Source organism: Cyprinus carpio, chromosome A17 (genome assembly GCF_018340385.1).
Source record: "Cyprinus carpio isolate SPL01 chromosome A17, ASM1834038v1, whole genome shotgun sequence".
Taxonomy (NCBI): domain Eukaryota; kingdom Metazoa; phylum Chordata; class Actinopteri; order Cypriniformes; family Cyprinidae; genus Cyprinus; species Cyprinus carpio.
The window spans coordinates 629,742-657,346 of NC_056588.1; the positions used below are offsets into that span (position 1 = coordinate 629,742).

At 47.1% G+C, this 27,605-nt stretch overlaps 4 protein-coding genes across 8 annotated transcripts in view; 2 read left to right on the top strand and 2 right to left on the bottom strand.

Annotated features, from left to right (window-relative positions):
- dync1h1 (dynein, cytoplasmic 1, heavy chain 1) overlaps window positions 1-14,353 on the top strand; it is a 38,115-nt gene extending 23,762 nt beyond the window's left edge. Inside the window, exons 48-78 of one of the 2 annotated variants that reach the window (XM_042773425.1) lie at window positions 409-613; window positions 702-875; window positions 950-1,069; window positions 1,154-1,274; window positions 1,734-1,929; window positions 3,503-3,620; window positions 3,691-3,906; window positions 4,256-4,468; window positions 4,562-4,689; window positions 4,759-4,912; window positions 5,002-5,148; window positions 5,266-5,416; window positions 5,502-5,755; window positions 6,267-6,401; window positions 7,215-7,309; window positions 7,457-7,631; window positions 7,718-7,793; window positions 7,874-8,034; window positions 8,114-8,225; window positions 9,370-9,430; window positions 9,514-9,637; window positions 9,711-9,824; window positions 10,093-10,263; window positions 10,342-10,559; window positions 10,916-11,019; window positions 11,820-12,028; window positions 12,148-12,301; window positions 12,381-12,523; window positions 13,432-13,600; window positions 13,687-13,811; window positions 13,898-14,353. In XM_042773425.1, coding sequence (XP_042629359.1) covers window positions 409-613; window positions 702-875; window positions 950-1,069; window positions 1,154-1,274; window positions 1,734-1,929; window positions 3,503-3,620; window positions 3,691-3,906; window positions 4,256-4,468; window positions 4,562-4,689; window positions 4,759-4,912; window positions 5,002-5,148; window positions 5,266-5,416; window positions 5,502-5,755; window positions 6,267-6,401; window positions 7,215-7,309; window positions 7,457-7,631; window positions 7,718-7,793; window positions 7,874-8,034; window positions 8,114-8,225; window positions 9,370-9,430; window positions 9,514-9,637; window positions 9,711-9,824; window positions 10,093-10,263; window positions 10,342-10,559; window positions 10,916-11,019; window positions 11,820-12,028; window positions 12,148-12,301; window positions 12,381-12,523; window positions 13,432-13,600; window positions 13,687-13,811; window positions 13,898-14,026 — 4,672 coding nt within the window. In that variant the 3' untranslated portion in view covers window positions 14,027-14,353. Of the gene's footprint in view, window positions 1-408; window positions 614-701; window positions 876-949; window positions 1,070-1,153; window positions 1,275-1,733; window positions 1,930-2,169; window positions 2,366-3,502; window positions 3,621-3,690; window positions 3,907-4,255; window positions 4,469-4,561; window positions 4,690-4,758; window positions 4,913-5,001; window positions 5,149-5,265; window positions 5,417-5,501; window positions 5,756-6,266; window positions 6,402-7,214; window positions 7,310-7,456; window positions 7,632-7,717; window positions 7,794-7,873; window positions 8,035-8,113; window positions 8,226-9,369; window positions 9,431-9,513; window positions 9,638-9,710; window positions 9,825-10,092; window positions 10,264-10,341; window positions 10,560-10,915; window positions 11,020-11,819; window positions 12,029-12,147; window positions 12,302-12,380; window positions 12,524-13,431; window positions 13,601-13,686; window positions 13,812-13,897 lie in introns of both variants that reach the window. The other variant, XM_042773426.1, reaches the window with a different exon arrangement.
- A 632-nt stretch (window positions 14,354-14,985) lies between these two features.
- Window positions 14,986-16,279, bottom strand: LOC109093242 (lisH domain-containing protein C1711.05-like). 2 transcript variants are annotated; one of them, XM_042773428.1, is made up of 4 exons: window positions 16,039-16,279; window positions 15,883-15,954; window positions 15,733-15,798; window positions 14,986-15,638 (listed from the first exon to the last, which is right to left on the bottom strand). In XM_042773428.1, the coding sequence occupies exons 1-4, from the start codon at window positions 16,096-16,098 to the stop codon at window positions 15,192-15,194; spliced, it is 645 nt and encodes a 214-aa protein (XP_042629362.1). In that variant the 5' UTR covers window positions 16,099-16,279; the 3' UTR covers window positions 14,986-15,191. The 2 variants fall into 2 exon arrangements, with proteins under 2 accessions (XP_042629362.1, XP_018962511.1); XM_019106966.2 differs by having other exon boundaries at window positions 15,883-15,957; window positions 16,039-16,275.
- Window positions 16,280-16,764: 485 nt separating this feature from the next.
- On the top strand, window positions 16,765-23,098 carry LOC109092724 (WD repeat-containing protein 20-like). Its single transcript, XM_042773427.1, is given in 5 exon segments — window positions 16,765-17,104; window positions 18,187-18,369; window positions 19,378-20,419; window positions 20,422-20,690; window positions 21,745-23,098. Coding segments are annotated over 5 exon segments (1,977 nt in total). The 5' UTR covers window positions 16,765-16,846; the 3' UTR covers window positions 21,970-23,098.
- A 981-nt stretch (window positions 23,099-24,079) lies between these two features.
- Window positions 24,080-27,605, bottom strand: part of LOC109071264 (MAPK/MAK/MRK overlapping kinase-like) — a 5,070-nt gene continuing 1,544 nt past the window's right edge. For all 3 annotated transcript variants that reach the window (XM_042773435.1, XM_042773433.1, XM_042773434.1), the window contains 7 exons: window positions 26,472-26,520; window positions 26,200-26,378; window positions 26,014-26,115; window positions 25,522-25,695; window positions 25,102-25,222; window positions 24,374-24,565; window positions 24,080-24,283 (listed from right to left, as the gene is read on the bottom strand). In XM_042773435.1, the coding sequence (XP_042629369.1) occupies window positions 24,212-24,283; window positions 24,374-24,565; window positions 25,102-25,222; window positions 25,522-25,695; window positions 26,014-26,115; window positions 26,200-26,378; window positions 26,472-26,520 (889 nt within the window). In that variant the 3' untranslated portion in view covers window positions 24,080-24,211. The remainder of the gene's footprint in view (window positions 24,284-24,373; window positions 24,566-25,101; window positions 25,223-25,521; window positions 25,696-26,013; window positions 26,116-26,199; window positions 26,379-26,471; window positions 26,521-27,605) is intronic.

The window sequence follows — 27,605 nt, forward strand, 5'->3', positions numbered from 1 at the left end:
TTGCCTCAGCAGATCATGTGACTGGATTAATCTCATCACACACCATCTCATGATGCTTTAATCATTCTGAAATGTCTGAGTCAAAGTCTGTCATGAAAATGATTTGGGAAAACAATCACCTCACACAACTGCGTTCCAGACATCAGGTGTCCGAGCGAATAACACAGCAGCGTTTTTTGTTGTGTTTTGTTTGGCACACGTCATTTATTATGTAGGAAAAAAGAGCCACAGGTTTCCTGGTTGCAGCAAGTTTAATTTTTAATGTTTATTCCTTGCATCAGTTTCCCAGGAAGTGGTTTTGTTGTTTTGAACACATGGGATGGAAGCGGTTGTTTAGCAAGTGTGGGATTGTGTGGTGGATGGGTGTCACGTGTTTGCTCCGGCTGGACTGATGGTGTTTCTCCTCAGGTGTGTGCTCAACTGGTTTGGCGATTGGTCCACTGAAGCGCTCTATCAGGTGGGTAAAGAGTTCACCAGCAAGATGGACCTGGAGAAACCCAACTACAAAGTGCCGGACTACATGCCCACCGTGTATGACAAGCTGCCGCAGCCCCCCACACACCGCGAGGCCATCGTCAACGGCTGCGTGTTCGTGCATCAGACGCTGCACCAGGTCAGAGAGCGCCTCGCTCACCGTCTGATGAGGTGCATACTGCTTTCAGTGCATGCTGTGATGCTTTATTTCTCTGTGTGTGTGTTAGGCTAACAACCGTCTGGCGAAGCGCGGCGGACACACTATGGCCATCACTCCGCGCCACTACCTGGACTTCATCAACCACTACGCCAACCTGTTCAACGAGAAGCGCAGCGAGCTGGAGGAGCAGCAGATGCATCTGAACGTGGGTCTGCGCAAGATCAAAGAGACCGTCGATCAGGTGCGTGCTTCACACGACATCACGCGTGCAGGTGCATGAGCTCGTTCAGCGTTATTAACCGTGTGACGTCACAGGTGGAGGAGCTGCGGCGCGACCTGCGGATCAAGAGTCAGGAGCTGGAGGTCAAGAACGCTGCTGCCAACGACAAGCTGAAGAAGATGGTGAAAGACCAGCAGGAGGCCGAGAAGAAGAAGGCAAGAGTCATCGTTCAGCGCAGCGCTTCAGTGCTCTTCTGCTGCTCTCGTTAATAACCTGACGGGTGTTGTTTGGCTTAACAGGTCATGAGTCAGGAGATACAGGAAGCGGTTTACAAGCAGCAGGAAGTGATTAAAGACAAGCAGCTGAGTGTGAAGCAGGATTTGGACCAGGTGGAGCCGGCCGTCATCGAGGCTCAGAACGGTACGCTTCGCTCCGCTCTCCTCTGAGCTTCCACTGCTGGTGCTGCTGTTGGTCCAGATTCACATGTTGAGAGAATCTGCTCTCTTTAAATACAATATCAGTTTAAAATCATTTTTCCTGTCAATTGTGGTACAGTAAGGAAATATTCACTGGTTTAAGAGCCCAGGCGAGGTGTGTATGAACCCAGAGTTTACACTCCATGTTAGAGAAACATTTGGCTAATAATCAAAACGGTTGTTTATACACCTGCTCTAAAACAGGAAGCGCCCCCTAGTGACCGGCAGTACTTTAACTGTGACCGTGTCAGTCGCCGGAGACATCAGTGGATATTTCCTTCCCTTCTTCCTGCTTTCAGCTCTGTCTTGAGTGTGTTTGCAGCGGTGCTCGGTGGTCTTTTCCCTGCGCTAACCTCTTCCTGTCTTCACTCTTTCCTCTGCTCACGGCTTGTGGCTTGTTTAGCTGTTAAATCGATTAAGAAGCAGCACTTAGTGGAGGTGCGATCGATGGCCAACCCGCCGGCGGCAGTCAAGCTGGCTCTGGAGTCCATCTGTCTGCTGCTGGGCGAGAGCACCACCGACTGGAAGCAGATTCGCTCCATCATAATGCGGGAGAACTTCATCCCCACTATTGTGAACTTTTCTGCTGATGAGATCAGGTGACTGACTGCGGGGTGTGGAGCGGCGGTGTAGTGTGTGAAGAGGACCCCCGTGCTCCGCGTCTCTGCGTGAGACACAAACTTTAGATCAAATGAAGCACTGGCCCCGAATGGGCTGGATCTCTGATTGGCTCGTCACGTGACACGGTTCCTCTTTCCTGCGCCGCGGCCGCTCCGCTCCCCCGCGTGAACCCATGTGTCCTCATGGTCCTAAACCCCACACCTCCATTCCCTCTCTAGCGGTCAGCTCGATTAAGAAGCAGCATCTGGTTGAGGTTCGCGCTATGGCCAACCCTCCGGCAGCCGTTAAACTGGCTCTAGAGTCGATCTGCCTCCTGCTGGGGGAGGAAACTAGTGACTGGAAAAAGATCAGACAAGTTATTATCAGAGACAATTTCATCTCCAGCATAGTCAACTTTGTCTCTGAGGACATGAGGTATTATCACCCTTCATACACCTTCCTCTCAGGTATGAGACGGACTCTGTCACCGCATGGATTCCCAAACCGGGGTTCATGAGTCGATGAAGAGCTGATAATAAAATTGTAAATGTAATGTTAGAATAAATAAATAAACCTTTCAAATAAAACACTAAAAATAGGTTAGGTATTCTGATCAGCTGCATGTCATGTGACCATTAGCTGACTGTGAACATGCAGATGACTTTAGTTACTGAAAGTAGGGCTGTCAAGCAATTTAAAAAGTTTAATCTTATTAATTACATGATGTGCTGAATAATCACACATCAATTTATGCTGATAAATTACCCCCAAAAGATTAGTCATTCTGTTAAGAAAATACAAGACATTACGATAGACATTATTCCAAAGTAGCTTAAGAAATGTTTTGATTCCATATTGAAAAAAAATTTACATTTTTTTTTAAATGATTAAAAAAATTAAATTATATTTTAAATAAGAAGCTAAAAACTCCAGTAGGTGGCAGAAAGTCTTGAAAAATGAGTCATTGAATCATTCATTCAAACAGCTGATTCATTTAGAAACAAAGCAAGTGACTGCCTTTATGAACGAGTCACTGAATCATTGACTCACTCGATTCGCTCAACCTTGGATTCATTCAGAAATGAATCACTGCTGTGTGTTGATCAGAAGCGCTCAACAGTTCTGCTGTGACTTTGATTGGAACTTTTCATTTGTGAAATGAGCAAAATTTACAATACTGACTGTTTTTAAAATTTAACATTTTGTTTATTGAACTTCATTGATCAGTCGTCCTGCATTTATTGATCAGACACTGCATCAGGTCTGGGGTTAAATGCGTAAATAATAGGTTATTTTTCTGTAATTACACCTAATTAACACGTTAAGTCAACAGCCCTAACTAACATATTAACTTCAGGTCTCAAGGGGACTAGAAGAAAATCTTTTAGCTCAGAGGGGTTTGGCTGAAAATTTTTTAGTAAATCCCTGAGATCACGTGTGAAGGTATAGGTGTGTGTAACCAGGTGTGTGTAAAACAGGAGTGTGTAGATGTTTTAGTCAAGTTCATCCTCATTCTGTATCATGATGAAATCACCGTCGGCTTCATTCTAACACACTCTTCCTGCGTCCCAGCGACTCCATCCGTGAGAAGATGAAGAAGAACTACATGTCCAACCCCAGCTACAACTACGAGCAGGTGAACCGGGCGTCGCTGGCCTGCGGGCCGATGGTCAAGTGGGCCATTGCTCAGGTAGGACACTGACCGCTGGAGCTGTGTGCGAGCGCGTGACTCCGGCGCTGATCTCTGGCTCTGTGTTCAGCTGAATTACGCAGACATGCTGAAGCGGGTCGAGCCCCTGAGGAACGAGCTGCAGAAGCTGGAGGACGACGCTAAAGACAACAAGACGAAGGCCGAGGAGGTGGAGCAGATGATCCGGGATCTGGAGGCCAGCATCGCACGCTACAAGGAGGAGTACGCCGTGCTCATCTCGGAAGCGCAGGCCATCAAAGCTGATCTGGCTGCCGTCGAGGCCAAGGTACGACCACAGCACCCAGTGAAATGAGCCTTAGAGGGAGTTGTTTTACTCTGTTGATGCCATTGAAAAGGTTTTAAATCAAGTTAATCCAAATGTAATTTGATAAGTGTCTTTTTAATAACTTTAAAAGAAGCTGGCATGGTGTTCAAAAATCAAGCCAACAAACAATGCATTTCAGTTGTTCCTCGTTTGAATACAGCATGAAAACATCGTGAAACAGGTTCACAGAGCTTATTTACTCTGCTCTTAAAAGCCATTAAAGGTTCCTGAGAGAAACCCGTCTTCTGGCTAGTTGTAGTTTTCTCTGAACAGCAGTTTAAGCTTGACTAGTCTTGTAATCTCTGTGCAGGTGAACCGCAGCACAGCTCTGCTGAAGAGTTTATCTGCTGAGAGGGACCGATGGGAAAAGACCAGCGAGACCTTCAAGAACCAGATGTCCACCATCGCTGGAGACTGTCTGCTCTCCGCCGCCTTCATCGCTTACGCTGGTTACTTTGACCAGCAGATGAGACAGAACCTCTTCACCACCTGGTCCCATCACCTCCAGCAGGCCAACGTTCAGGTACAGAGAACGTCACAGAACAATGCCATGATGCAGCACTGAGCGCTTCAGATCCCTGCTGTACGACTGAAACCTGTGCTTTCTCCCGTCCAGTTCCGCACGGACATCGCCAGGACGGAGTATCTGTCCAATGCAGACGAGAGGCTGCGCTGGCAGGCCAACTCACTGCCCGCTGATGACCTGTGCACCGAGAACGCCATCATGCTGAAGCGCTTCGACCGGTGAGAGACGAGACGGGTGCGTCACTGAAGGACTCTTGCTGATTTTCACACGTGTGTCGTGTTCTGCAGGTATCCGCTCATCATCGACCCATCAGGTCAGGCCACGGAGTTCATCATGAACGAATATAAAGACAAAAAGATCACCCGCACCAGCTTTTTGGACGATGCCTTCAGGAAGAATTTGGAGAGCGCTCTGAGATTCGGAAACCCTCTGCTGGTGCAGGTACGAGGCCATCCAACGTCTGATTATTACCGTAGAAACCGTCCGGCTCGTCTTCATCTGTCAGTGTTTGCTCTGTGATTCTCTGTCAGGACGTGGAGAGCTACGACCCCATCCTGAACCCGGTGCTGAACCGAGAGGTGCGCAGGACCGGCGGCCGAGTGCTCATCACGCTCGGAGATCAGGACATCGATCTGTCGCCTTCCTTCGTCATCTTCCTCTCCACACGAGACCCCACGGTAAGTGCTTTACACTGTCTGTGAGCTATCAGATAAAGCGTAATGACAGAAATCATAAAAATTAGTTATGCAGCACAACACAGGCGGTAACGGCTGAATTGTGTCGTGTGTTTGCAGGTGGAGTTCCCTCCTGACCTGTGCTCGCGTGTGACCTTGGTGAACTTCACCGTGACCCGCAGCAGCCTGCAGAGCCAGTGTCTCAACGAGGTCCTGAAGGCCGAGCGTCCGGACGTGGATGAGAAGCGATCGGACCTGCTGAAGCTGCAGGGTGAGTGATGGCGAGCGTCACAGGAAGTGCTGTCGGCTCTGTAATAGTGCTGGTGTGTAAACGTGGTTCTGTTGAATCTGCGCAGGTGAGTTCCAGCTGCGTCTGCGTCAGCTGGAGAAATCACTGCTGCAGGCCCTGAACGAGGTCAAGGGTCGCATCCTGGACGACGACACCATCATCACCACCCTGGAGAACCTGAAGAAGGAGGCGGCGGAGGTGACCAGGAAAGTGGAGGAAACGGACATCGTCATGCAGGAAGTGGAGACGGTGTCTCAGCAGTATCTGTCTCTGTCCTCGGCCTGCAGCAGCATCTACTTCACCATGGAGGCTCTGAACCAGGTCACGTGTGTGTGTGTGTGTGGGGGGTTCTCTCTCTGTGTGTGTGTGTGTGTGTGTGTGGGGTTCTCTCTCTGTGTGTGTGTGTGTGTGTGTGTGTGTGTGGGGTTCTCTCTCTGTGTGTGTGTGTGTGGGTGGGTCTGTTAGGGGTGGGCGATATACCGGCAGACACAATTAACTGGCTGAAAGTTCTCAGCCATCAAAGATTTTGGACTATTGTCTCTAATTCGGTTACACACTGGTCACAAAAACTTATCGTCTGCACGTGTTTTTAAGCATTGCGGTCTAAAGTTATTTTAAGCCACTGAAACTCAATCAGCAAGGAAAGAGAACTTGTTTAGGGTATATCTGTATATTTGGCCACATCGCCCACCCCTAGACAATCTGTGAGTGAGCATTAGTGAGTGTGTGTGTGTGTGTGTGTGTGTGTGTGTGTGTGTGTGTGGGTCTCTCTCTCTGTGTGTGTGTGTGTGTGTGTGAACTCTGGCTCATGCTGGATCTGTCTCTTTCACAGATGCACTTCCTGTATCAGTACTCGCTGCAGTTCTTCCTGGATATCTACCACACTGTGTTATACGAGAACTCCAACCTGAAGAGCGTGAGCGACCACACACAGCGCCTGTCTCTCATCACCAAAGACCTGTTCCAGGTGAGCACTGAAGGCCTTTCACACCAAACACACGTTCAGAGTCTCGTCTCTCACACAAAAACAGATACATTTTTTCTCTTAATAAAAACCCACAGGGAAATACAAAAAAACTAATTTTATTCTAACCTGCAATCATTAAATGTAGAGACAGTCCACCTGACTATTTGCTAGTAGGTTTGCTGTTGAACTGTACAAGTAAATGTTCAGAAAAATAAAAGACGTAAACGAACAGACGATTAACACTATTAACAGCAATGTTGCAATCAAACTTATAGCAGAATGTGTTAGTTCTGTATGTTGTCTCTGGGTTAGCATCATCTGAGGTCTTCTGAGGGGCTGGCATCATCTCTTCTCAGGTGTTCTGGATCCAGACTGGAGCTTGTGTAAATCTTAGTTACCACGGGATGTAAATCCAGCAGAAACAGAGAAACAAATAGAGACATAATTAGCGTAGCTGCTGTTCCAGCCAAGTAAAATTAATTAGTTTAACCCAAGCTAAAGAATAATAATGCACATTTGATCAGATATAACTGCAGTCCAAAATTATGAGATGCATTTTTTGAATGCTTGGCCAAAGAGATGTGTTTTTAATCTAGATTTAAACAGAGGAAGTGTGTCTGAACCCCGAACATTATCAGGAAGGCTATTCCAGAGTTTGGGAGCCAAATGCAGTTTTGTGACCTTAGGGAGCGTGATGGATTGTAGCGTGGTAGAAGACTAGTTAAAGCATTAAGGGCCTTATAAGTAAGTAATAATAATGAAAGGCCATTGTTCAGGAAATATTTAGTAAGCTGTGGTGTTTTTTCTGTTTAGGTGGCATTTAACCGAGTGGCTCGAGGAATGCTGCATCAGGATCACATCACGTTTGCTATGCTGCTCTCACGAATCAACCTGAAGGGCATGACCAGGTACAAAGCTTTCAGATTTCACAAACGCACTTTCTTCTATACGGGAGTGAATCTACACTTGAACGGCGAGTGAGACGCTGTACAGACACACACAAGCTAGTGAATGTTTGAGCTCAGACTCTTGATGTTTTCTCTCGTGTTTCCCAGCGAGCCGTCATTCGACGCAGAGTTCCAGCACTTCCTGCGTGGGAAAGAGATCGTGCTGAGTGGGACTATGGTGCCGAAGGTGAAGGGTTTGAGCAGCGAGCAGTCCGAGGCCATGGTGCGCCTCAGCCGCCTGCCTGCGTTTAAAGAGCTGGTGGACAAAGTGCAGGCGGACGAGGTGAGCGTCTCTCTGTCTGTCTGTCCTGTACGCACCTGTTCTTCACCGCAGAGCGTCTGAATGTACAATGCCTTTCTGTCCTCCAGCAATTCTTCATGTGGATCGAGAGCAACTCGCCGGAGCTGTCCGTGCCGTACCTGTGGACCGAAGAGAAGACGTCCAGTGAGTCCGACGCATTTCCGCACGCAGCTGCCAGTGAGAGGCGGCAGGACTGACTTGTGTTTGTTGATGTTTGTCCTCAGCTCCGATCGGTCAGGCCGTCCACCAGCTGCTGCTAATCCAGGCGTTCAGACCTGACCGTCTGCTGGCCATGACACACATCTTTGTGTCTAAAGTCATGGGAGAAACCTTCATGGCCATCATCGAACAGCCGCTGGACCTGGCCAACATCGTGGACAGTGAGGTGAGGACGCGTGTGTGTGGTGTGCTGGTGCTGTGATGCTGCAGGTGCTGTATTAGTTTGTGTGTGTGTCTGTGTGCAGGTGAAGCCGGGGACGCCGGTGCTGATGTGCTCCGTGCCTGGATATGATGCCAGCGGTTTGGTGCGGGATCTCGCAGCTGAGCAGAACAAACACATCACCTCCATTTCTATTGGTACGTACACAAGTCTTGTTGGGAAATTACTTTTTCAGTTAACTAGCAAAGCAATGCATTACTTTCAAATTTAGAGTTACTTTTTCAAATAAGATTCCTATTTATTCCCTGACCCTGTGTGAAGGAAGAGGCTCTTTAGCCTGAGGATTATTCATTTCACTTTTGGTGTAAAAGGGCCTTTACAGTTGCCAAAAAATTACTTTTGAACTGTTTATTAAGAAACTAATAACTAAGCACAGCCCAGGCGACAAAAAAAAATAATGCATACGTAATGTTATGCATTACTTTTAGTGCTGGGCAACGATTAATGGCATAAAAAAATTTTTTTGTTTGCATAATGTGTGTGTATATATATATATATATATATAAACACACTATATATTTCTTAAGTGTATACATGTATGTTTGTATATTGGGTGTGTGTATATATATATATATATATATATATATATATATATATATATATATATATATATATATATATATATATATATATATATATATATATATATATATATATATATTATATATATATATATATATATATATATATATATATATATATATATATATATATATATATATATATATATATATGTATATATATATATATATATATATATATATATATATATATATATATATATATATATATATATATATATATATTAACACTATATATTTCTTAAGTGTATACATGTATGTTTGTATATTTATATATAAATAAATACACACAGGACACACACATATACTATGTAAACAAAAACGTTTATTTTGGATGCGATAAATCGTTGCCCAGCACTAATTACTTTCCATAAAAAGTAACTAAGTAACGCCATTAGTTACTTTTGTCATGGAGTAACAGTATCATAATTTATTAATCTTTACCGTGACTTTCCCCAGCACTGTCCACAACCATCTAGACGGTCAAGAAAAACTCAAAAAAGTGAAAAAATTCAATATATGTTATAAAAATCTGGCTTAAGCTGAATCAGTTGTATTGTTTGTGTTTTAAGTTGGAGATTGTTGGTTGGTTGTATTTATTAGGTTCTTAGTAAAAGGCACCAGAGAGAGAGAATCTGCTGCTCAGTGCTCTAGTGTCTCTCTGGTTTAGTGAAGTAACACACATGTGGTCCATCTTCAGGTTCTGCTGAAGGCTTCAATAAAGCCGACAGAGACATCAACACAGCGGTGAAGTCCGGCAGGTGAGAGGAGATCAGCTGACCCTTCACACTCCTGATTGGTCGGGTCTGCTGGTCACGTGACCTGTCGTGTGTTTGTGTGTCAGGTGGGTGATGCTGGAGAATGTTCATCTGGCTCCCGGTTGGCTGATGCAGCTGGAGAAGAAGCTTCACTCCATGCAGCCGCACGCCAGCTTCCGGCTCTTCCTCACCATGGAGATCAACCCCAAGGTCACGCATCACTTCCTGTGCTCACTGTGTGCTGTAGTGAATGCGTGTCTGATGTTGACCGTATCTCCCTCAGGTCCCTGTGAACCTGCTGCGTGCCGGACGCATCTTTGTGTTCGAGCCTCCTCCGGGGATGAAGGCTAATATGCTGCGCACGTTCAGCAGTATTCCTGTGGCGCGCATGTGTAAGGTGAGCGAGCAGCGTCAGATTGTGTGACCTGCGAAACGTAGCACATTTGTGATGGGAAATTGTCATAAGGACCGTTATATTTCAGAAATCACTTTGATACAAATGCATTTTGTGATGCGTCCTGAGAATATAATGATATACTTTCACGTGTTTCCTGTTATCTGTGAGCTTCGCCGTTGATTCACTGTCTTCAGATGAATCTGAATCAGCAGCATTTTTACTGAAAGAATCTCTGTTTGTTCATCGCTCACTCTGTGTTCTCTCTCAGTCTCCAAACGAAAGAGCTCGCTTGTACTTCCTGCTGGCCTGGTTCCACGCCGTCATCCAGGAGCGCCTGCGTTACGCTCCGCTCGGCTGGTCCAAGAAGTACGAGTTCGGAGAGTCGGATCTGCGCTCGGCCTGCGACACGGTGGACACCTGGCTGGACGATACAGCGAAGGTTCGAGTCTGTTCCTCATCTCAGGTCTGTTCTTCTATGTGTGTGTGTGTGAGGCTCTGAGCGTCTGGTTCTCCGCAGGGCCGGCAAAACATCTCTCCGGATAAGATCCCGTGGGCGGCGCTGAGGACCCTGATGGCTCAGTCCATCTACGGAGGCCGCATCGACAACGAGTTCGACCAGCGGCTGCTCAACACCTTCCTGGAGCGTCTCTTCACCACCAGCAGCTTCGACAGCGAGTTCAAGCTGGCGCTCAAAGTGGACGGACACAAGGACATCAAGATGCCCGACGGGATCCGGTCAGAGCCACCCTTTCAGTTTAATCCTATTTCTGTGTTCTGTTGGTGTCATGCTCAGCTTCACAGACAGAGCTGAAATAAAGAAGTTAAAGCTAGAGCAACTAAAATGCTTACATTAGCAAAATTTCACAAGCAAGAAAGATCCACTGTTATTGTGAATGGAGTTCAAACAGAAGTCTACACAGAGTCACCCTGCATGTGATTCGCTCTCATGACTTACAGCTGGAAAAATAATTTCATAATTGGTGAATTTTGATCCATTAACTCTGTTTTTACTGTGAAGCTGAAGCGCGGTGTTCTGGATGAAGCAGGTTATAAGGCAGTGTTTGTAAGACGTGTCTGTGTGTGTGGCGCAGGCGTGAGGAGTTCATTCACTGGGTGGAGATGCTGCCGGACACTCAGACTCCGTCGTGGCTGGGTTTGCCGAGCAACGCGGAGAAGGTCCTGCTCACTACTCAGGGTACGAGCGTCTGCGGGACTGTCATGAGGACGGTGTTTACTCCTGAACTCTGACCCTGCCCGTCTGCATCTCTCTCTCTCTCTCTGTCTGTCTCGAGGTCATTGTCATTTTCCACAGGCTTTCATCCTTCGGTTCTCTGAATCTCTGAGTTTCGGGCAGAACACACCTCCTTGGCTGCGTACGCTAGACTCATTAGCGCTGTACGCAGCGGAGCGGGTGTCCTTCTGTCTCCTCAGCCTCCAGTAGCTGTATTTCACTGCCGTCATGTCACCGGCCCTGAGTCATGTTTCTCGCTTTCTGATGCTGTTTTCTCCTCACAGTTCAGTTCAGTTCATTCCTGCTCAAACGCATGTCATCCTCAGTGAAGCTCTGGTGAACCACAGACGCTGGGCTTGCCACGGTGCACCGCTTCACTTCAGTCCACTGAACGCCAGGGTGGGGCTCTGGGGTCACCTGGTGGTTTGATTTGAATTGGATATTTTAACTATAAATGAAACGTAAAAAATAAAGTGGCATCAGATTAAATTGTCCACCACTGAAACTCTTCGTCCGGCGACTGCACGTAACTCAAGTCCATTCTGTGCGGCTTCATTCAGAATGTTCTCCTGATTTGCAGTGTTAGCCGGATCAGACCGTGGCAAGCCTTCCAGTAACTCTTTTTGAACCTCCTTATTAACACAGTGCCTGAACACTCAAGTTTTGTCCAGCTGTTAATTTGATCTCCCTCCTTCACTTCCTGTGGGCGTCTCCCTCCCGTACCTCACTTCCTGCTCCCGTGGCTGCTCCTTCCTCCCGCTCAGGCATTGACATGATGGGGAAGCTGCTGAAAATGCAGATGTTGGAGGATGAGGACGATCTGGCGTACGAGACGGAGAAGAAGCAGCGCAGCACGTCCTCGTCTGACGCGCAGCCGGCCTGGATGAGGACGCTTCACACCACGGCTCGCAACTGGCTGCAGCTGATCCCGGAGTCTGTGAACCCGCTCAAGCGCACCGTGGAGAACATCAAGGTACTCCTTCAGATGTTTCATCCAGATTCAAGGCTTGTACTGCATCAGTTCCTTCGTGCTTCACAGACTTTGAGAAACAGTTACAGTTCATTTTCTAATGGTTTAAATTTTCTTCCCAGGATCCTCTGTTCCGGTTCTTCGAGCGCGAGGTGAAGATGGGCTCGCGGATGCTGCAGGACGTGCGTCAGGATCTCACCGATGTGGTGCATGTGTGCGAGGGCAAGAAGAAGCAGACCAACGACCTGCGCACGCTCATCAACGACCTGGTCAAAGGTTTGTGGAGTGACCTTTGACCCTTCAGATCATCACCTGTGTCTGTGTGTTCACTGAAGCGCTGTGCTGTGCTCCGCAGGCATCCTGCCCCGCAGCTGGAGCCGCTACACCGTCCCCGCGGTTCTGACCGTCATCCAGTGGGTGGCAGACTTCAGCGAGCGCATCAAGCAGCTGCAGCAGATCTCACAGGGAGCGGCCAGCGGAGGCGCTAAAGAGCTGAAGGTGCCGCTCCTCAGAAACACTCCTCAGATCGAGAACATCCACACACACGCTTTAGTCACAGCTAACAGTCTGGCTGTATTACACCGTTATTTCTATCAGAATATCTTAATAACTCCAACTTAACATGTTTGCCCGATTTTCCAGATCATAGAGAGTGTGTGTGCAAGAATGGTTGCCAGATTGGGAAGATTAAGTAAACCACTGGGCTGGAAATGTTTCAGTTTAAGAGGAAAGCTCTGAATGGAGGATTTAAACTCTGGCATCCGCTACCAGGAAAACTCGTTACTGATGTCAGTCACCTTTATTCCTCTAGCGCTTTATACACTACAGATCGTTTCAGAGCAGCTTTACAGTGATAAACAAGAACATACTGATTCAGTGATGCAAACAAACTAAATTCAGTCTTTCAGTTGAAATCGGTTCACTGCTGATCAGGTCAGTTTGATAACTCTGTGAAGGCTGATGATGATGAGGTTTGTTAATCTATAAAGAGCTTGGTTCCCGAGCGTCCCTAACTAAGCAAGCCAAAGGCGACCGTGTCCAGAAACCCAAACTCCATCGGTGACCGACGTGGAGAAAAAACCTTGGGGGCCAGTTCTCCGACGAAACCAGCGTGCTGTGGTTTAATTCCAGCCTGCAACACAGCTCCGACTGTGGACTGATTCCTTTCTGAATATTTCATCCAGTTCCATCCATGATCATGCAAATGCCAGATGAAATGAAATGTTTTCAGGATTAATAGTCAGCAGGGTGTGGTTTTCCTCCTCGTCACTGTGAAGCTGCTCTGGATTGTATAAAGTGCTGCAGAAACAGCTGACTTGAATCCAGCAAACGGCTCAAACACAAGCGGTGGCGTGGTCTCATCTCCAGCTTTCTAGGTCTATTAACTGGCTCTTGTTCTCCTGCAGAACGTCCATGTGAACCTGGGCGGTCTGTTCGTGCCGGAGGCCTACATCACGGCCACGCGTCAGTACGTGGCTCAGGTGAACAGCTGGTCTCTGGAGGAGCTGTGTCTGGAGGTGAATGTGACGTCTGCGCAGGGAGCGGCGCTGGACGCCTGCAGCTTCGGCATCAAGGGTGAGAGAGTGTTCTGAGAGAGAGATGAGGAGCGCGTCAGTGTCTGCTGTGTCTCAGCGTCTGTCTGTCTGTCTGTCTGCCCGCAGGTCTGAAGCTGCAGGGGGCCACCTGCACCAACAACAAGCTCTCGCTGTCCAACACCATCTCCACTGAGCTGCCGCTGACGCAGCTGCGCTGGATGAAGCAGATCAACACAGAGAAGAGGAACATGGTCAGTCCTGAGGAACACCGAACACTGCTCTGATCTTCTGCTATCTTCCTGATTCACAGTGTCTCTCTCTCTCTCTCCGTCTGCAGGTCACGCTGCCCGTGTATCTGAACTTCACTCGCTCCGACCTCATCTTCACCGTCGACTTCGACATCGCCAACAAAGAAGACCCGCATCACTTCTACGAGCGCGGCGTGGCCATCCTGTGCACCGAGTAGAAGCTGGTCAACCAGTCTCTCAGCTTTACTAATCATTCCTCTTACTGTAGTGAACTGTGTATGTAGGTGAACCACAGCTTTGCATGTCATGTGTTCAGAGAGTCAGACGCACGTTGGACGGTGGATTGTGTTGGGGTTTCTGAGGCAGATGTTTTAATGGAACAGATGGGATTGTGTTTTTGAAGGAAAAATGGAAGTTGGTTCAAGTATTGCATGATAGGTGGTTTCCAATAAAGTTCATTTAGGATGTGTTTTATATCTGCATGTTAATTCATTTGAGCCTGTAGAATCATACATCAAATAATAAATCTACCATGTCTGAAAAAAGCTTCGTCAGAGTCCTTCTGTTAAACTGAATTCAAGAAAACACAAGCACAGGTTCTGGCTCAGATGTGAAGATGCTTCCTCCAGCGCCACCTCGTGTCCTGATCCAGCACTGCAACAGGAACCTCAGAGGAGCTCCAGAATCTAGTGCGGATCTGATTCTGACAGTGATTATAGGTTCAGCTGAAGCTCTGCTGTGACACAATCCAGAGAAATGCAGACTTTTTCACCCCATGATGAGCAGACATGATGAGCTGTGTGCTATTAATTAAAGAATTGCAGCATACACTCAACTCTCAGTTTTGCTTCTGCAGACTGGGTTATAATATTGAGAAGGGTTATGAAACCAGCATTCGAATGAAAAACCATTTATGAACATCAAACATTAACAACATGTAACAGGAGTTCTTCAAATGTTCTTCTCTCGTTGGATGCAAATAAAATAAATCCACTGCACTCATCTTTATGAGAAGAGAAACAGGCCTGTTTTCAACAGACATTATTCATTAGATCAGCTTTCTGACAGAAATATAGATCTATTACTCTAGTCACCAGCCGTCTGCAGTTATATAGACGGTCGCTCGCTGTGCATAAAGGCAAAGTCATTGTGAAAAAACTGAGATGAAAGTCATCAGCATTTTACTCAAGAAATCATGAGTTAAGGTTAGGTTTATTAGTCTTGATTTATTGTAGTCGGGAATGAAGAACTCTTCTCAAATGGGTTTTAAACCTCTTTCTCTTATTAGAGTGTCTCTATTTCCAAACGACTGAACAGGAAAACCCTTCACAAGCCACACGTGCGGTGAATCTGATGTCCATGTGCGGTCAGTTCATCCTGACCTCAGAAAGCCACGCTCTCCACCTCCATATCACTGATGCACTGCCGCTTCCTCTGCATCCCATCATCCGCGTCTCCTGGCGGCGGGAAGAACTTCCTCTTGGAGAACGCTGCATGGAGAGCAGGGCTGTCTGGAGATGGGGTGTCTCTGGCGGAGGGCACGGCAGGAGAGTTCAGGGAGGATCTGGTGTTGAATCCGGAGTCGGACAGATCCGCTTTTACACACATTAGGCTCTTACAGGGAGAGCAGAGGCCCTGGTCTGGTGTCTCCTGCTCCGAGTCGCTGGATGACCGCATCTGAACATCTGCAGCACCTGACCTCGCCCTCACTTCTCCGGGAGCAGATCTGCGGCCCGTCCCTTTCGCCCGGAACCCGCCGAGCCTTTGCTTCTTTGACCCTTCAGCAGAAGAACCAGAGTCTTCAGAACTGCCATCATAGGGATCCAGGCTCTGAAAACACGCGTCAGAAGTTCAGCAGACACCAACAATGTGCTTTCCAGAGATTACTGATCACTTAGAGACGCAGTTTGTAATGAAGGCAAACCTGTTGGTGTTGTCCAGTGAAGCGCTGGAGAGTCTGAGGAGCCTCTGGAGCGCTGCTGTCACAGCCCTGACGCCGGACAAGAGTCGAGAGATCATGCACTTTATGTTTGAATGCATCTGAATGTTTGAGGTTGATCTTCATCAGAAATACCTTGCTGCTGACGTCAGACCCTCTCGGGTTAGACTCGGATTCTGAGTCTGAGCTGGAGTCCACTTTACACATCTCCTGACAGAACACCACAGCTGCATTAAACACACTCATAACAGACAGATCATTCAGATAAACAGGAAATGGGGAGAATCTCACCATGTATTTGAATGCTAGTCTGCCAACAACGTCTGACTGACTACTGACCAGTTCTTCCATTCCAGATCACTGACTCAATCTCATCTCTCTCACTCCGTGTACTCTGCTTTTATATCACAGCCGACCGTGCTCTGTTATAGTGTGTGTGTGCGTGCGCGTGCTCAGGCTCAGGCTTCTGTCGAGGCCTTTTCTTCAGATTTGAAGCCAATCACACGGTAAACAACGAGATTCCCGAAATATTCTTAAATATCAGATGGACTTTTATACCGGAGATCATTGAATCATCAGGAATCTTGGTTTGGACGTCAATTATACTAATAATTTTCACACAGTAATTAGTAGAAGAAACAAAACAGTTAATGTGTGTGAGGACGGATGGGATAATGAATAATTAGACTGTATTTGGGGAGAGCTGTTTATTTATATTTCGTAAATACTTTAATATTTGATGAATGACATCACATTATTTTGTATTTATTCTTTTGAATTGCATGCATGTGTGTATAAATGCGCGTGTACTGTCACTAATGCTTCTGCGTTCTATTTATTTATTTTATTCACACAATTGAAAAAATATATTTTTTTCTACTTCATTTTAGATTTAATAGTAAGAGACAAAAACACAATGAAAAAAAGGACAGTTCAAAGCAAAGTCGATTCAATAATACGGGATACATGTCCTTTGAGGAAAGTTTCTGAGGCGAAAAAAAATCCTGTCGCGAATCTCTGGAGCGCGTCTGATCGCGGAGCGCCGGGTGTAGTGCGCATGCGCGGCGCGTCAGATCCGGCTGCGGAAGGATGAATGTAAATGTCAAAGATGGCGGCGGAGGGAGGAGGGAAGGAGATGAACGAGATCAAGAGTCAGTTCAGCACGCGGGAAGGCGCGTATAAACTCCTCACGCACTCAGAGTACAGCAGACCCAACCGAGTGCCCTTCAACTCGCAGGGATCGAACCCCGTCAGAGTCTCGTTCGTCAACGTCAACGATCAGTCCGGGAACGGCGAGCGCATCTGCTTCAATGTGGGCCGGGAGCTCTACTTCTACATCTATAAAGGCGTCCGGAAGGTGAGCGCGACGCGCGTTTATCTGCGCTTTCGTCAAATAGCTGTTATTTTACATCATGGGGGACGCGACGTGAATGTCACACGCACGCGCACGCACACGAGCGTTCTCTCACAGCTGACGCGCAAATCAAAGTGAGCAGTTTGTTTATTTCTGTGTGCGCGCGCGCGTGCGTGTGAGTGTGTAAAGTTTTGTCGTACATCAGTCCAGTACATCAGGAAATGAACACACTCAATAAAACAGACAAATTCCCTGCGTGTTTGTGTGTGTGTGTGTGTGTGTGTGTGTGTGTGTGTCAGGTTGTGCTGCAGGTGTTCAGTCTCTCTCTCTGTGTGTGTGTGTGTGTGTGTGTGTCAGTCGTGCTGCAGGTGTTCAGTCTCTCTCTCTCTGTGTGTGTGTGTGTGTGTGTGTCTCAGGTTGTCAGTTGTGCTGCAGGTGTTCAGTCTCTCTCTCTCTGTGTGTGTGTGTGTGTGTGTGTGTGTGTGTTCTCTCTCTCTCTCTGTGTGTGTGTGTGTGTGTGTGTGTGTGTGTGTGTGTCAGGTTGTGCTGCAGGTGTTCAGTCTCTCTCTCTCTCTCTGTGTGTGTGTGTGTGTGTGTGTGTGTCAGGTTGTGCTGCAGGTGTTCAGTCTCTCTCTCTGTGTGTGTGTGTGTGTGTGTGTGTGTGAGTGTGTGTGTTTGTCAGGTTGTGCTGCAGGTGTTCAGTCTCTCTCTCTCTCTCTGTGTGTGTGTGTGTGTGTGTGTGTGTGTGTGTCAGGTTGTGCTGCAGGTGTTCAGTCTCTCTCTCTCTCTGTGTCTGTGTGTGTGTGTGTGTGTGTGTGTCAGGTTGTGCTGCAGGTGTTCAGTCTCTCTCTCTCTCTGTGTGTGTGTGTGTGTGTGTGTGTGTGTGTGTGTGTGTCACTCTCTCTCTCTCTATCTCTCTCTGTGTGTGTGTGTGTGTGTGTGTGTGTGTGTGTGTGCTGCAGGTGTTCAGTCTCTCTCTCTCTCTGTGTGTGTGTGTGTGTGTGTGTGTGTCAGGTTGTGCTGCAGGTGTTCAGTCTCTCTCTCTCTCTCTCTCTCTGTGTGTGTGTGTGTGTGTGTGTGTGTAGGCTGCTGATCTGAGTAAGCCCATAGACAAGAGGATCTACAAGGGAACGCAGCCCACGTGTCACGACTTCAATCACCTGACAGCGACGGCGGAGAGCGTGTCTCTGCTGGTGGGCTTCTCCGCCGGACAGGTGCAGCTCATCGACCCCATCAAGAAGGAGACCAGCAAACTCTTCAATGAAGAGGTGAAACAGACCCCCCCACACACATTCAAATGTGTATTATTTTTCTGGATTCCAGTTTTAATGGTTTAATTAAATTCTTATAATCCAAAAGGATGGCCCTTAGAAATGTTTAATTTTTTCAAAAACTTTGTTTAATTTTTCTGGATTCTGTGTTTTATGATTTAATAGAAAGGTATTATTCAGTGAAGTTGATGGGTTAGCTGGGGAACAAACTGCTGCACAACAGAAACTGTGTAATATTCTTTAATACAGTTTATTTAAAACTTGTTACTTTCTTACTTTGAGAAATACATCCTGCTGTACAACAGAAAAGTATTTCTTCAAGTGAAACTCTTATTTTGGCGAGTTGTAGTGAAGGGCTTTGATCTTCTGCGTGCATCTGTCAGTAGTTCTCTCAGATGGTGAAATTCTGCTGAAGTGACATTCTTCTGATTTCATGACAGGATTCTGTGATTGCGTCTGTGTTTTCACACTGTATCTGTGTGTGTTGTGTTCTGGGCAACATGTTTGTTTATTCTTTTTTTTTTTGGAATTAATTCAATTGAAAGTAGTATCATTGATTGAAATGCTGGATACATTGATTATAGGGCTGTGCAAAAAATCCAAAGCGATTTTCATGTGGATCTCGTCAGTAAAGCCGCTCCTGTGATTAAATCTAGTATTAAATCTCCAGCACGTGCTTTCAGATGGAGCAGCATTTACTACACGGAGTCGTAGTTCACTGACAAGCTACACAAAATCGCGTTCATAATCGCCAATGAATTGCCTGTGATTATGTGTAGCTTGTCAGTGAACTATGGCTCGGTGTAGTAAATGCTGCTCCATCTGAAAGCACGTGCTGGAGATTTAATACTAGATTTAATCACAGGAGCGGCTTTACTGACGAGATGCCAGGTTTGCACGAGATCTGATTTTTTGCACAGCCCTAATTGATTACGATCCTCTCCTTTAACCTCCTGTCCTCTCTGTCTCGTCTCTTCTCCTCCATGAACCTCCTGAACCGCTCAGAGACTCATAGATAAATCCCGGGTCACGTGTGTGAAGTGGGTCCCGGGCTCCGAGAGCCTGTTCCTCGTGGCTCACTCCAGCGGGAGCATGTACCTGTATAACGTGGAGCACACCTGCGGCACCACGGCGCCTCACTACCAGCTGCTGAAGCAGGGCGAGAACTACAGCGTTCACACCTGCAAGAGCAAGTCCACGCGCAACCCTCTGCTCAAGTGGACGGTGGGCGAGGGCGCGCTGAACGAGTTCTCCTTCTCGCCCGACGGGAAGTTCCTGGCCTGCGTGAGTCAGGACGGCTTCCTGCGGGTCTTCAACTTCGACGCGGTGGAGCTGCACGGCACCATGAAGAGCTACTTCGGAGGCCTGCTGTGCGTCTGCTGGAGCCCTGACGGGAAGTACATCGTGGCCGGCGGCGAGGACGACCTGGTGACCGTCTGGTGCTTCGCAGACTGCCGGGTGATCGCCCGCGGACACGGACACAAGTCCTGGGTGAGCGTGGTGGCGTTTGACCACTACACCACCAGCGTGGAGGAGAGCGAGCCCATGGAGTTCAGCGGCAGCGACGAGGACTTCCAGGATCAAATCCACTTCGGCCGAGACCGGGCCAACAGCACACAGTCACGTCTGTCCAAGCGCAACTCGACGGACAGCCGGCCGGTCAGCGTGACGTACCGCTTCGGCTCGGTGGGGCAGGACACTCAGCTGTGCCTGTGGGACCTGACGGAGGACATCCTGTTCCCTCACCTGCCGCTGTCCCGGACGCGGACGCACACTAACGTGATGAACGCCAGCGGCCCGCCGGCCACAGGGAGCGGAGGCAGCGGCGCCATCATCACCGGCTCCAGCAACCCCAGCACCAACGGCAGCAGCAGCAGCTCCAGTGTTCCGGGGAATACACTCCCCGCGCCGCTGCCGCGCTCCAACAGTCTCCCGCACTCCGCCGCCAGCACCACCAACAGCAAGAGCGCCGCCTCGGACAACCCCATCGCCGCCGGCGTCAGCAAGTTCGCCACGCTCTCGCTGCACGACCGCAAAGAGCGGCACCCGACAAAGACCACAAGCGCAACCACAGCATGGGCCACATCAGCAGCAAGAGCAGCGACAAGCTCAACCTGCTGACCAAAACCAAAACAGACCCCGCCAAGACTCTGGGCACGCAGCTGTGTCCGCGCATGGAGGACGTGCCGCTGCTCGAGCCGCTCATCTGTAAAAAGATCGCACACGAGAGACTGACCGTGCTCATCTTTCTAGAGGACTGTATCGTCACCGCGTGTCAGGAGGGGTTCATCTGCACGTGGGCGAGACCCGGCAAAGTGGTGAGTTCCTGTCCACCGTCTGCGAGCGGCTGACTTCCTCCACACATTCACAGTCAGTCGAGGCTCGAGGTCCCGTGGATCCCCAGCGCTGCTCGTCTCTCGCTTCGGCTCGAGGCCTGATGATGAAGAGGAACGTGCAGCGCTCTGGATCCGCGGGACCAGGAATACACTGCCAAACAAACGTTTTGAAGTCATCTTTTTCATGTTTTTTAAAGGGCTCATCAGATGAACATTTTCCACAAGTTGGCATGATTTATTAGGGTCTTCGTGAAATGTTTGTAACATATTTTGTCTAAAAGCACTCAGTGGTTGTGTAAACAACACCCTTTTTGCCTTATCAAAAACAGCTCTGCTCACACAAGCCCTTTCTGGTGTATGTCTCTTTAAATGATAATGAGTTCACTGTCAGGGATTAGTGGTGTCACCGCGCCGCATCCGGTGTAGACCGCACCGCTGATTATAATGAGTTCTGTTGACTGATCTATATATAATTAATCTCTATTATAGATCAGTGCTTCTATAGCATTTTAGCATATAGCATATAGCTTGCACACGGTGTTAGGAATCATTCGTTGTTTTCTCTTAGAAGCATTCACACCCCTAACCCTGAGCAGTCTTGAAGAAAACTAGACTGATAACTAGACTAGTCTCTGCGTCCGGCCCCTGGTCCTGATGTATTGAGTGTTCGATGCAAGCGTCCTCTGAAACGGGAAGCTAGCCACAGCGCAGGAGCAACAATGCTTCAAACCCCAGACGCTCTAGAGAGAAAGCTTTGTTTCTGAGAGTACTTTTATGATTGTAGCCGAGTCTCTCGTTCACGTGAGTTTGGTTTTCGTATGATGCTGCCTATGTAGAGCGCTCCGGTTCAAGACGCTGCCTTAGAAGGGAGCCTGTGTAGTTCACTAGGCTGTGGAGCAGAGCTTGTTTTCTGGTAACGCTGCATGTGTTGTGAGCGCTAGTAAAGTCTGTAGCTAGTTCATCATGTGTGTGATATGTGTGATGTTTTTCCTCCTGTATATTTCTTCGTTCAAATGTCTTTTCTTCTTTCTTCCAGGGTTTGTTGTCATCCCAGAACCAAGCCAACTCTCCCCAGTGGAACAGTAGTATAGCCTCTATTTCTGCTGCTATGAGATCCGTCTCCGCTCAGAGCTCCTTGTGTTCCTCTCTCCTGCTCTTTCTGTCGCTCCGGAGGCCCGTGTTCGCAGTGAATCCGTGGAAAGACTGTACCGCAGCCGCGGGCTCCTTCCATTTCTTCTGTTCTCACAGAGTATTTATTTAATTGTTTTGTTGCTTTCACTCTCAAATGCATCTCTCTGTTATTCTTTCCTGCTGTGTATTTCGAGCTTGAGCCTGAGGTGTGGGTCTGAGAAACACCTGCTGGTCCAAACATCAGCCCAGATCCTTCAAACACACTTTCATTTTCACCCTCCTTCTTATGGAACAGATTTCATCCCCGCTGTTGAAAACTTTGCACTGATTTTATTTTGGTTGCGGTTTTTGTTTTTTTGGTAATTACTTTACTTTAAAGGATCAAAAAAGAAAGAGAGAGATGTTTGGGGAAGGCCTTGATGCACTTGGCTTTAATATCCTCTGTCTTGAAATCTGAATCTGAAAAGCTGGATGCTGCAATCATAGTTTTTTAAAGAACATTTGTTTGCACTTAATAGTTTATTAGAAGAGAATGGCTTTACATTTGTGTGTGCGAGGACTCACAGACCGTATAATGTGGAGAACTATGATTAAAACTTTGTATCTATTGAGCATTTATTTTAATATTGTTTCAGATAAAAATCTGCTTTGTATCATATGTATAATATTGTAATTCAGTGATTTATTGGGGCAAAAGCAAATGATCAGTAACTCTAGTGAACGTTTGTCATCATTGCAGGAAATAGTGACATTTCTAAAGCAGAAAAATAGACATAATATTAAAAATAATCTTAAATATGCAGGTTTCTGTTTGTTTAGTTTGGTTTTCCTGTCTCTTGTACAGACGTCCCCAGATGTATTTTGATATAGGAGATTTGTGTCAGAATTACGCTCATGTCTCGTTACAGACGGCAGAGCGTCGACTGCTCATCAAACGTATGAAGCTCAGGAAGTCTAGAAGACGAAGAAAACTAACCTTACGAGAGATTTCCAGAGTTCATATTTTGCTTTCCAACAGCAAACTTATTCTGTGTACTACTAAGATAAAGCCACTAGACGACTGGGTTTGGAGTCGGTCAGTAGAAGCTCGCGTGTGACACTATTAAACGTTTAACAGAGCCTTTTTGTGACTCCCAGTCATTAATGAAATATACACTAACCGGGAAAGACCAGGATGTGGAAGTGCTCATATTTTTGATTCATGTGGTTAACATTTTGCATTTCACATTTTGTTCTTCATTAAAAAAAAGCTCCATGGATGTTTGGTGTGGTGTGTGTCATCCTTGGCTGTGATGTTGTGTGTACTAGTTTACTTTAACCAGCTAAACATGAGGTAGAAGAAACAAATGTTAGCCTGAAGTCACTGTAAATACACCTTTTATAAAATCAACTCACAAATTCATAAATGTAAATGTAAAGCACACACCAGTGCTGAGCTGACGCTTTAATTACTGCGTTTGTGCTTTTTCACGCTGGTCCAGGATAACTGAAGTAACATTTTTCTTCTATTTTAAAGAATTTATATATTTTTGTTCTACTGTACGTCAGCAGGTGAAACCAACATTCATAACCTTTAAATATGTTTATTTGACACTTCTGTAGCTAAGAGCCTGTTTGGATTTACTTTAAGCAGTTTTATTTATGCTGATTGGTATAATTGAAAAAAGTGCAGAAACACTAATGTAAAGATAGAGTTTATGGCAAATGGTGAATTTCGTGCCAAAATGCATTCATGTGAAACCATCAAGCGGACAGCTACAGATCTGTTGGTGAATGTGCATCAGTATACAGTCGGAGATGATTTAAAGGAAACACACACGTGTACAGTGTGCTGTCGAAGCAGGGCGGTCTGCACAGCGTACAGTAAAACACCGGTATTCAAGACTATAAAGTCCACTCGTCTCTCAATAGCAAACCAGCGCTGCTGATGATCCTGCTCAACTTTCATCCCATAATATTCACGAAACACCTGTGCAAATATAAAAAGTACAATAACACCAGGAATAACCGGCTGGAATGGCACTGTCTCTGCCGTGAGATCGTCTCGTTTAGAGAGATTTGGGAAAGCAGCAGACTTACATTCTACATTTGTTACATCCATTTTTATAGAATCTGCTTTCAACAATCTGAAACAAATAAACTGCGGTTGGGTCAGGTGATTTGGGACGGATGTATTGTGACCGTTGGTCAGCCAGTAAACCCATGCAAATATCATCTTGTACTGGATTGAAAACTGCATGTTTCTGTGTGTGCAAGGACTTTTATTATGTAATGTGAAAAGGAAATGTTGATGTTTGTAGTCTGGTGACGGTTGAAGCCAGCACACTGGAACCAGACACAGACTCGAGGCGGGGGTTAATGTCTTCAGTGGGTCAGCACTCGTCTGGACGGCGCTCCAGCGGAGGCATGTAGTAGCTCTTGAAACGGTGTGGCTCTTCTTTGGGCTTTAAAATCAGAAGAACAGAGATTCAGATTACAGACAGGACGTCCTGGATCAGATGAATGGACTGAAGCTGGTGTGAAGGTGTGATTACTTTAGTCAGACGCGGGTGGCACTTTTTGGAGATGGCAGGCAGAGAGCCGCGGTGTGAACCGGTCAGCGCTGGGAAGCTGGACACTGGGTAAGGGATGCTGGGTGTGGGGACCACCACGTTGAGTTTTGGTAGCTCCAGAGGGAAATGTGAGGCGTTTCGTCGGCTGAACGGGTCGCCGGCGTGCTTGAGATGCTGCAGAGAGGAACGAAAGATGCAAATGATGAGAGCTGAGATTAGTCTCTTTATACTGCTTTCTCTGTCCAAAAGCATTCAGTTTCTTTTCAATGAAAGAAGACAAAACAATATAATGAACGTTCATTAGCTGATGACAAAGTACAACTGAAATTCAATAATATCCAAAGGTTTTATGTATTAATTGAAATCAACAACAGAAATGACCTCCAGTCAAAAGAGAGAGCACTGAGCATGCTTTACGTTTTCACTCGTCATTGTTTTTGCTCATTGTTATGGAAAGAGTGCACTCACAACAGTTCACGTGTCCATTTGTGTTATTCTGTGCAAATCAAAGTTATAAAATGCTGTTTATGTAGCATGTGTGTGTGTGCTTCAGGGTTTGTTCAGGTCGAACCCTGACGTCACCGACTGGATTACTGCAGTACTGGAGTTTTCTCCATTTTTCTTCTTCAAAAAACAGTTAGTGCATTATTCATATTAAACAAAGCCGTTTTATTCTGTCTAACATATACTGCCATGCTGTGAAGTGTCACCTGTCGTCTCCCCTGCCGTGCGATTCTCCACAGCTGATCCACGGATGCAGGAATCCCGCTGGATTCTCCCTCTACAGCTCCGATCGCCTTCCGCAGACTCGCTGCTTTCCTCTCAGACATCCTGCGGGGACACGCCACAGAGAGAGCTAAACAGAGCTGGAACACACGTGATTCGGCTGATTCTGACTCTAACTGTGGCACTGAAAGGAAGCCTCGAGTTACTGATCTTACGCTTCATTCTGAAGGCCAGCGTCTGATGTGAGTGAGTGATATCAGGCTGATCATGTGTTCATAAAACATCATCTCACATCACTGAAGAATGCAGTTTGTGGGTAAAATGTTTTGATGAGCAAACAGTGTCTGAGAGCATCTTTAAGTGAAATGCTTAATGCTTGTGTTTCATTCTGGAGGTGTCTGTACCGCAGGTCTCTGAAGCAGGGGTGCTGCAGTGCTGCGCGGGCGCTGATGCGCTCCTCGGGGTCGTAGGTCAGCATCAGGTGCAGCAGAGACAGCGCAGCTGCAGAACACTGAGGGATCAGATGGGAAATCCCACAGCCTTTGCGAGGAGGGAAATCAAAGCGCATCGCACGAGACTTCAACACAACATTTACACCATTAATTAAACCTTATTTTAGTTAAAAATTAAACCTTTTTGTGAAATTAAGCATTCTGTCATTGGCCTTAGGTTCTAAATGATATACATTACAACTACGCATTGCTGAGTCACCGAGTCAGGAGCAATCCTCATCTCAGACGTTCATAATCACTTTTTTTAGTTTTAAAACCTCATCTGTGTGTGATGTGTGTCTACACGCGAGTGTGTTTGTGCTCAGTCTGCTGGAGGCTGCTTCGGTCTGTTTCTGTCTTCAGAGCAGAGGGATGTAAATATTCTTCTGATGAGTTTGTTCTCACTGTTTGAACTTCTGCAGCAGCGTGATGTCCGGCGTGCCCAGCACGTCGTGGATCTTGTTGACCTGGTCTAACTCGTTTCGTCCGGGGAATAAAGGGCTCAGACTAGAAGACATGAAAACGACCGATTAGAACATGACAACAAATCAAGGAACACCCGGCACGCCGCTCACGGCATGATGGAAGCACCTGAGGATCTCGAAGAAGACGCATCCGGCGCTCCACACGTCCATCTTCTGCGAGTAGTGTCCGTCGGTCAGCAGGCACTCGGGCGCTCGGTACCAGCGTGTGGAGATGTACTCGGTGTGAGGAGGTCTGGAGAAGATGCTCCTGCAGGAGCCGAAGTCTGCCAGCTTCAGCACATCGTTCTGTGAGCGACAGCAGAAGTGACTGAACATACGCACAATTATTCTGACGAACAAATCATGATTAAAAAAATCACACAGTCTGGATGGCCTTACTTTGATCAAGATGTTCTCTGGCTTCACGTCTCTGTGGAATATTCCATGACTGCGTTCAGAATGAAGAAGATAAGCATCAGCACAGGAAGAGGCTGGTGTGTGTGTGTTAGTGAGAGTGTGTGTGTGTGTGTGTGTGTGCACATGTGTGTCTGTGTGCTTGTGTGCATGTGTGTGTGTGTCTGTATGTGTGAGTGTGTGTGTGTCTGTGAGTGAGTGTGTGTGTGTGTGTGTCTGTGTGTGTGCTTGTGTGTATGTGTGAGTGTGTGTGTCTGTGTGCTTGTGTGTGTGTGTGTCTGTGTGTGTGTGTGTGTGTGTGTGTCTGTGTGCTTGTGTTTGTGTGTGTGTGTGTGTGTGTGTGTGTGTGTCTGTGTGCTTGTGTGTATGTGTGTGTGTGTCTGTATGTGTGAGTGTGTGTGTGTCTGTGAGTGAGTGTGTGTGTCTGTGTGTGTGCTTGTGTGTATGTGTGAGTGTGTGTGTCTGTGTGCTTGTGTGTGTGTGTGTTGTGTGTGTGTGTGTGTGTGTGTGTCTGTGGTGTTGGGTTTGTGTTTGTGTGTGTGTGTGTGTGTGTCTGTGTGTGTGTGTGTCTGTGTGTGTGTCTGTGTCTGTGTGTGTGTGTCTGTGTGCTTGTGTGTGTGTTTGTGTATGTGTGAGTGTGTGTGTCTGTGTGCTTGTGTGTATGTGTGTGTGTGTGTGTCTGTGTGCACGTGTGTGAGTGCATGTCTGTGTGTGTGTGTGTGTGTGTGTGTCTGTGTCTGTGTGTGTCTGTGTCTGTGTGTGTGTGTCTGTGTCTGTGTGTGTGTGTCTGTGTCTGTGTGTGTGTGTCTGTGTGCTTGTGTGTGTGTTTGTGTATGTGTGAGTGTGTGTGTCTGTGTGCTTGTGTGTATGTGTGTGTGTCTGTGTCTGTGTGTGTGTGTCTGTGTGCTTGTGTGTCTGTGTGCACGTGTGTGAGTGCATGTCTGTGTGTGTGTGTGTGTCTGTGTCTGTGTGTGTCTGTGTCTGTGTCTGTGTGTGTGTGTGTCTGTGTGTGTGTCTGTGTCTGTGTGTGTCTGTGTCTGTGTGTGTGTGTCTGTGTGCTTGTGTGTGTGTTTGTGTATGTGTGAGTGTGTGTGTCTGTGTGCACGTGTGTGAGTGCAT